This window comes from Oryzias melastigma, linkage group LG16 (genome assembly GCF_002922805.2).
Source record: "Oryzias melastigma strain HK-1 linkage group LG16, ASM292280v2, whole genome shotgun sequence".
NCBI classification, from domain to species: Eukaryota; Metazoa; Chordata; class Actinopteri; order Beloniformes; family Adrianichthyidae; genus Oryzias; species Oryzias melastigma.
Genome location: NC_050527.1, coordinates 11,585,587 through 11,594,019, shown reverse-complemented (window position 1 = coordinate 11,594,019; position 8,433 = coordinate 11,585,587). Strand labels below are relative to the sequence as shown.

Below are 8,433 nucleotides of genomic sequence, written 5' to 3'. Positions count from 1 at the left end.
GAAAAAGACTCAGAACCATAGGTTTAATTTGAAAGTCACACTAACAACATGTCGTAAACTTTAGAGATTTCATTGATAATTACTTGGGGTGTAACGATTAATCGAAGAACCGATTTCTATTCCTATGAAACATCTATCTGAGTTAGAATTAAATCATATTGACTTGCACTTTCAAAAAAAGGGGTTTCAAAATTAGCTAAATCAATAATAAAATCGATATTGGAAAATACCATTTGTATTGAGAGAATGGGGGCGTATTTTAGTGTAACGTAAAAAGATTCATCACAGCAGACAGCACACGTGTTGCAGCAGAGAATGTTCTGTTTGTATTGTTTCGATGTGGAAAAACAACAGTGGGCTGAACTTTACGAAACTAAAATGTGAATTGATTTAACATTAATTTTTACTTGTTTGCTCACATATTTAATTACACTTGATTGTTCAAGGAATACAAGGAATCTGGAAAACTTCCCCTGCACTGTTCAGTACCTCGCTCAGTTAGACTGGCTAAGTTTTTGGCTAAAGATGTCCTGGATCAATTTTAGGTAAGTGAAGTGGATCCTATCGGATCATTCAGAATTAAAAGAGAATCAAGTAGTAGTCAACCACAAATATTATATCAAATCCAATTGTTAAAATTAATTGTTCAACACTTAATAATTACAGTTACCACCTAGAGGAAAAAGAACATGTATTGTATATTATATTAAACCTCAGAACTTCAAAATAGAAATAAAAAAAACCAAAAAGATTTGAAGGAGGGAGCAAAGCCTTTGGACACGCCTTCCTCCAGAGTTACTGCTCATATTGCATGAAAAGAAGAACAGAAGCTCACTTCTGCATTACTGAAGAGGAACATGCATTTCTTCATCGTGCTTCTCGGGATTTGGATCCTCCCAAGGGGTAAATTTGGAATTTTTTACTCTTCTGTTTTGATAGCAGACAGCCTCCAGCAATAATATATAAACTTTTTGTTTGGTTGACTCCTTTCAAAGTGGCACTTCTAAATTTTGTCAACTGTGTTGTTGAATATTTTTGATGAATTCTCTTAAAACAAAATATTAAAGTAAACTGTGAAACAAGTAACAGAATTTTTGCTTTTGTTTTGTCAGCGGATGCTCTGAAATGTTATGAGTGCATACCAGAGCTGGCCGGAGAAGCCTGCACTAAACAGACAGAATGTTCTTCAGCTCAACAATGTGCTTCAATTAGAGAAGTCAACCATGAAGGTTTGTAGTTGCAGCTTGTAGCGTCTGCTGGTTCTTTCTTCATCCCTGTAGCAGTTTTCTGTGACAGTCTTTCTTTTTTTAAAGGTGGTGCTGCAAAAGGTGTTATTCTCTCAAGGCGTTGTATTAAGTCTGATGAATGCGGCGAATCTTCCTTCAGCTACGGTGATGTGAAAACATATTTCAAGGTTGATTGCTGCAACACAGACCTCTGCAACACCAAACCTGCAAGCGGTAACTTCTGACTATTATTATATTTTTTATTCTTTTGAAGATTTCTTTTAATAAAAGCTCATTGATTTGTGCCGAATGCAAAATAATTAGAGAAACAGAATTTGATTGAGTGAAGCATGTAGTAATCAAATACGAGACATATAACAAAGCATTTTCTGAAAGTATCCATTGGTTAAGTTTTGTCTTTTTAAAAAATAAACACATAAATTCAAAGAAAACAAAATTATTCTACATTGGGTTTATTTTTTGTATAAGTAATTTTGTTGTAATTTTGATAAAATACAATTTATTATGCATATGAAATAAGAAAGACCTTTCTGTGTGAAGTTTGCATGTTTTTCCCATAAATGCATGGATTTTCTCTGTGCACTCAGGACTCCTCCCACTGTCCAAAAATGTTCATCACAGATAATTCGCTGTGTTTTTACCATAATTCCTGACGTTTGCTGTTACAGAGCCCACCAAATATACTCCAAACAAAATGAAGTGCTTCGGCTGTGTTGGTCTACCATGCAACAGAACTCTGAACTGTGAGAAGAACCAGGACCGCTGTCTTATATCATCAGGTAATCTGCTTCCGTTGTTCTGATCAAAGATAAATTGTGTGATTCCAAGATTAAGAATTACAAACCACTTTTCTCATCTTTCTCACAGTGACTATTCAAGGAAAGACAACAACTGCAAAAGGCTGTGCTACAAGCAATATCTGTTCTAATCCAACATTTCTACAGGAGAATAAAAATGTAGGTGAAATAGAAAGATGCTGCGAGGGCGAATACTGCAACAGCGCCACCACTGCCACCGCCAGCCTTTTGGCAGTGCCGTTGATCTCTTTGGTTTTGTTTTCATAAGTGATGAAACAGATGACCTTCTCATTTTTGTTTGCATTCTGTCGTGGTGCAACAAATTAAATTAAAATTAAATGTGTAAAATAAATACTCAGTACTTTGAAATTGTGCAAAACTTAAAATGTTATTTTTAGTAGTTTGTACTGTAAAGTTGATGTTTTTAACTTCCAATATGCAAAAAAAAAGATTTTTTTGGGGAGTCTTAAATAAACTGTTTATAACAATTGCTTCTTCTTGTTCTTACCTCTAATTCCTGCACAGCAGGTAAAATGTGATTAAAAACTTAGAAGGAACTGTTGATAGAATTGTTCTGGTGGACAGGGGATTAGAAAATGTGCTTCACAAACCCACAACTTGTTGTTTTCACAATAGTGGTCAACAGTCAAGACAGAACTGACTTGGAAAAAAAGAAAATTAAACCAAACACAAGACACGTCAGCAGATTTAGATACCGACACATCAGACTATTGACACAAACGTGAATTAACCCAACACAATATATAATAAATCATTAGAGGTTTTACATAGACACACAATTTAGTCCTCACTTTGTTTTGTTTCCTCAAAAAAATGTCCAAATGCCATAATTTTAAGGGAATAAAATTATAAGAAAAAATGTATAATTTCACAAAAATATAGCTGTAAAACTATGAGACAAAGCCGACATTTTACAAGAAAAAAGTTGAACAATTATGAGAAAATAGTTCTAATTTTAAAGAAATGTAACACATTTTAAGAAAAAGGCCATGCTGTTCTTATTTCATGAAAATAAAGTTAGACATTCACATAATAGGTAAGACAGATTCTTGAGCAGTGGGATGCATGTCCAATTTCTCTTACTTGTTTGCAACAGAAACTCAACAGTCTCAGCAGTCAATTGTCTGCCAAGACATTAAGCTAAACATTAAATATAAATCTTTTTCTTTGTTAAATGATTTTTGTTTCTATGTTCTCATACTGTAGTATTTCTCTTATGATTAAGGAGATATATAAAATAATTTAAGATGGAAATGGCATTTCTGGTAATTTTTTTTTTCAAATTATGGTAAAACAGGAGTAAATGAAAAATGCTGCTGGAAAAAGCCTGTAAGTGTGATAAAAATTTATATTTATTTAATTTTAGAAATTAAAATAAATTAGAAACATTTTAGGATTCTACTGGATGTTAAATGATACGTTTTATCAGAAAATAACAAAAGATTTCCTTCCTGTTCACAGATTGACAGATAAATTGTCTTACCAATGGAATATGCTTAACTGCCAGATTATCTTTCATCATATGGGGAGATTGTTGTTTTTGCAGGCGTCATATCAGCTAATCAAGAGTGAAGGTTTCTCTTCTGTCCCTGTGTCTCCCTCTCCTGGTCATTACTGGTATTGCTGTCTTGTGGCCCTTTGCTGTTTTCCTGTTTTTTGCTTCCACACGAGTTCAGAATGAGGATAGGACATCCTGACACAACTGCAGCTCATTACTCCCTCTGTATTTAAGACTAGGTCCTTTACCATCACTCTACCAGTCTGTCTGCTTACCTTGAATGGCATTGACCCCACTGCCGTCTGGCACAAAGATGGTGGCTGTTAGAGATGGAGAAAACAAAGCTTTCTAAACCACTGAACTGAAATGAACCAAATTGTACTGAAAAAGTTTCGGGTTGTGACGCATTTGACACACTAAAAACTAGTGACACCTACTGGATGGACTACAAAATTGCATCAGCAAAAAGACCATGTGACCATGTGTCATGAAAGTGTGAAGAAGTCAAAAGTAAAACTTTTATGATTTACAAATTCAGTTTTTTTCATAAATAATCATAATGAGGTTGTGTCACATTTTAACATTTCATGTATAAAATTTGTTAAGCAAATACTGTTTGTTTGGAAGATGAGTTTAAAAAAAGTGAAGGATGTAAAGGATGTCTTCATTATTTTAATGCCACATTTCTTTACAGAAATAAAGCAGTGAAATAATTGTGGAACTGCTAATATGTAGGCCGATCTGCTGAAGTAAAATGTATAAAGCAAAAAGAAAAAAAAATATTTTAATCAATCACATTAAAATTTTGCAATTCAAATACCCCAACACCACCAACCTCAACACCACCATCCAGAACAGAACATAATATCTGCCTGGAATATGTAGCAACAAGTATTAATTCATTTTATTATTTAATTAAAACTTAAAAAATAACCCCTTATGATCCCTGTTTAAAATAAGAATGCCCCAAGATGGTCTTGAACCAGGAAATATCCCATCCACAAGTGAGAGTATTTTTCAACCTTTTAGTTTTTCTTCCTCCATTTCTGGCGTTCCCTGGATGTGAAGCTCCCCTAACATTGGCCTATACTACGGGTCCACTCTGTTTTCTCTGTCTCTTCCTCATGCTTGGTTCATCAGCTTACAGAGAGAAAAAAACTCAGTACTGCTTTCGTCAGACCACAAACACAGGATGAGTGATATCCCTGTAAAAGAACGGACTTATTGAAAACCTCACTTTGAATGCAAAACTGCTGTCAATGGTCGCCAATGCGCGAGTGATGAAATGAAGCTTCATTTGGAGAGTCACGTGATCATATGCAATCTGAAGGGAGCATTTGATACTCCACCAGTTACACTTCCACTTTGAAAGATTCAATGCAGTCGAGTCGCCCTGCTCGAGTAGAACATCTCTGTATTGTGGAAAAATTATGAGGAATTCGGCCTCATTTCACAAGAGCTGGAGGTAAGGCATTTTCTATGGGTGATGTCACACCCCACTTTGTCTGGTGATTAATAGTATATGTCTATGCCTATGAAATATGCCTTTTGCACATATAGATTGTTCTGGATTGCAGTAAGGCATAGATTGAGCTGAATTGAACCACAGGTGAACAAGTTTAACCATAGTCAGAACCCTAAAACTACCACATGGTAACAAGTTTGCATTTGTATCTCTCCACTTCTCCATCTCTTTGATGCTTGGCTTTTGAACACCCATCTTGACACAATGAGCCTTCTGTCTTTTGGTAACTCCACTAAGTCTCATGTCTCATTTTCCAAAAGTGACATCTAAATTAACTGCATCCTGCCATTCTTTTGCATTGGGGTTCATCAGCACTTCTTTCAGGATAATTGGTTCAGTCCTCACATCAGCATACTCATCATATCCATATCTCTTTGATGATTCTTTTTTAATATATATTTAACAATTTCAAATGACAGTTCAGAACATAACTTAAACAATCAAATAACCCTTCCCCACCCTCCCAAGGCGGCCGCCTAGCAGGGGTTCCCTACGACAGCCGTTCATCAAACAAAACAAATGTGTTGTTCACACACACACGTGAAATAATAATAATAATAATAAATAAATAAATAAAATAGAAAATACATTTATGTACACGAACACATGTCGTTGACTATGGAAAAAGGGGTTTATGATATGTAGCCAAATAAACAAATTAAATAAATAAATGACAACGCAAATAATTTGGTGGGGTAAAGTCTTCAGTGATATCTTATATGATGTAAGTGCTGATCTCACCTGTAGATAAAAAAAATGTATTGGGCACATCAAAGAGTCGGAAAAGTGTTGAAAACATTCCTTCATTATTATATGAATCTGCAATCCTAAAAATACCTTTGGACATCCATGGTTTATCCTTTAAGGTTTGTTTACAGCCAAAATATTTAGGTTATGCCACAAGGGGGAGTCACGGTGCCATTTTACATTTCCTCTCAAACTTCTTTCTACCAGTCTGAAGTTATTGATCATATTAGAGGGGATGGGTCCAAAATGTATCTTGAAGTAATTCATTTTAACACCTGAAAACAAAATGTCTTCTACCCTTCGAGGATAAGTCGTGTTTCTCAAGGTCTAACAAAGAGGTCGGGAGACTTCTGCCAAACCAGATCCTGTTAGGGTCGAATTGAAAAGCCAGATGGTAAATTTTAAAGTTAGGTAGGGAGAGTCCTCCTAGATCTTTAGGTCTTTGCAGCACTTGGAGTCTTTGCAGTCTTGGGATCATCATGCTTAGGAAATTGATCCGAGGGAGCACATTCATCTGGATTACAGAAATTCTAGTTTGCAAAGAAGAGGGGAATTTTGCTTAAATGTTAAGATCATTAACAATCTTCTTAAAGGTTTTTGTACAATCATCTTTGACAATATTCTGACGAGATGCTGTAATCTATATTCCTAGATATTTGATAGTCTGTGATAATAAAATTGGGATGGATATTGACATATTTTGTGCTTCCTCATTTTGTGGCATAAGAGCAGATTTTACACACCGCCGTGCGGTGGGCTCAAGAATGCGCTCTACGCAGGTTTATGAACGTGCGCTAAGCAGGTGCTATCCACATCGGAGCAGCACTTACACAGGTATCGGCAGGGAGGAGAATCTTCTTCTATTATATTTTTACTGTTCATTAGCGCTCCTCCACCGCCTACAAAAGCAAGAAGTCAAAGAATCTCCCAAATCTTGCTCCAGGCTTTTTTTGTTTTCACAACTCTGTTCCTTTAATGTCTGTCGTCATGATTATTATGTTACAATTATTTACATGTAGCATTCTAATTTGGGATTGTCTTGACTTAAATGCATTTTGGTGCTGATATGTACTCAATAGATTAGAAACTGTTAATGAGTAGGATACGTGTGCCTAATAAAGGGGCCAGTAAGCATATATCTCTACACACTGACTTGGTCAATTGATGCAGTCTATCACTCTCTGGTTTTGTTGCTGTTGTTTTCCGTTTAACTTTGTATTGAAACCACTGACGGTTGACTTTAAAAGATTTTTTCAGATAAAATGTCTCGACAGGACTTGTGGCAAACCTCAGTTTCACTTTTGAAATCAGTAAGTTCCTGAGAGCTGCCAACGCCTTTATAAATGCCTGTAGAAAAATTTAGGATGTGTGTGGAATTTGTACTTGTAGGAACACAGAGGTAATTGGAACAATTCAGTTAAAAAATGCCATCCCATTGATAACCCATAGAGTTCAATATGATCATGATATGATTTTGCAGCTATTACAGTTTCAACTCTCCTGTGAAGGCTCCCCACAAGGTTAAGGAGTGTGTTGAGAATTTTTTGACCATTCCCCCAAAAGCGCATTGGTCAGGTGACACTCTGATGTTGGTGGTGAAGACCTGGCTCTCAGTCCCTGCCCTAATTAATCCCAAAGGTGTTCTATTGGGTTCAGGTCAGGACTCTGAGCAGGTCAGTCAAGGTCATCCACATCAGACTCTGTCATCCATGTCTTCACGGACTTGCCTCACGCTCTCGTGCACAGTCATGTTGGAAAAGGAAGGGGCTGCTCAGACTTTTTCCCACAAGGATGAGCTCATGGAATTGTCCAAAATGTTTCGGTATTCAAAGTTCCTTTCACTGGAACCCAACCCCTGAAAAATAAGCCCACACCGTCATTCCCCCACCAAATTTCACACTTGGCACAATCCAGTCTGAAATGTATTGTTCTCTTGGTAACCTTCAAACCCAGACTGGTCCATCAGATTTTTCAAGTTGGAAAAGCATGATTCATCACTCCTGAGAAAGCGTTTCTACAGCTCTGCGGTCTAGTGGCGCCATGTTTTACATCACTGCATCCGATGCTTTGCGTTGCTGATGTTTGGCTTGGATGCAGCTGCTCAGCCATGGAAACCCATTCCATGAAGCTCTCTGTGTACTGGACCTGGACTAATCGGAAGGTCACATGAAGTTTGGAGCTCTGTAGCAATTGACTGCAGAAAGTCAGCGATCTCTTTGAACTATGAGCTTCAGCATCCACTGACTCCTCTACATCAGTTTATGTGGCCCACCACTTGGTAGGTCGCTGTTGTTCCCAAACTCTTCCATTTTGTTATGATGGAGCTGACAGTTGACTGTGGAGTAATATAGGAGCAAGGACATTTCATGACTGGATTTGTTGCACAGGTGGCATCCTATGACAGTTCCACACTAGAATTCGGTGAGCTCCAGAGAGTGGCCTATTCTTTCACAGATGTTTGAGTGCTTGATTTGATACTCCTGTGTCCAGGCCATGTGATTAGGACACCTGATTCTGATCATTTGGATGGGTGAGCCTGTCTTTGGCTAAGAATCATGGCTTCAGTGCTGACTCTGAAATAGTTTATATTAAAGATTA

The 8,433-nt window shown here is 36.9% G+C and overlaps 2 protein-coding genes across 2 annotated transcripts in view; both read left to right on the top strand.

Annotated features, from left to right (window-relative positions):
- Positions 1-761: 761 nt before the first annotated feature.
- LOC112143605 (urokinase plasminogen activator surface receptor) lies at positions 762-2,470 on the top strand. Its single transcript, XM_024267690.2, has 5 exons — positions 762-903; positions 1,113-1,229; positions 1,314-1,460; positions 1,916-2,026; positions 2,115-2,470. Exons 1-5 carry the CDS (start codon positions 858-860, stop codon positions 2,309-2,311), a joined length of 618 nt encoding a protein of 205 aa, XP_024123458.1. The 5' UTR covers positions 762-857; the 3' UTR covers positions 2,312-2,470.
- A 2,064-nt stretch (positions 2,471-4,534) lies between these two features.
- The window catches only part of LOC112144049 (urokinase plasminogen activator surface receptor-like), a 10,920-nt gene continuing 7,021 nt past the window's right edge, over positions 4,535-8,433 (top strand). The window contains exon 1 of the mRNA XM_036215910.1: positions 4,535-4,567. Within this exon, the coding sequence (XP_036071803.1) occupies positions 4,535-4,567 (33 nt within the window). The remainder of the gene's footprint in view (positions 4,568-8,433) is intronic.

Coding starts and splice junctions, on each gene's coding strand:
- LOC112143605 (XM_024267690.2), top strand. CDS start 858: ATGCATTTCTTCATCGTGCTTCTCGGGATTTGGATCCTCCCAAGGG. Junction 1,230..1,313: donor TAGAGAAGTCAACCATGAAG/GTTTGTAGTTGC, acceptor CTTTTTTTAAAG/GTGGTGCTGCAAAAGGTGTT. Junction 1,461..1,915: donor CAACACCAAACCTGCAAGCG/GTAACTTCTGAC, acceptor TTGCTGTTACAG/AGCCCACCAAATATACTCCA.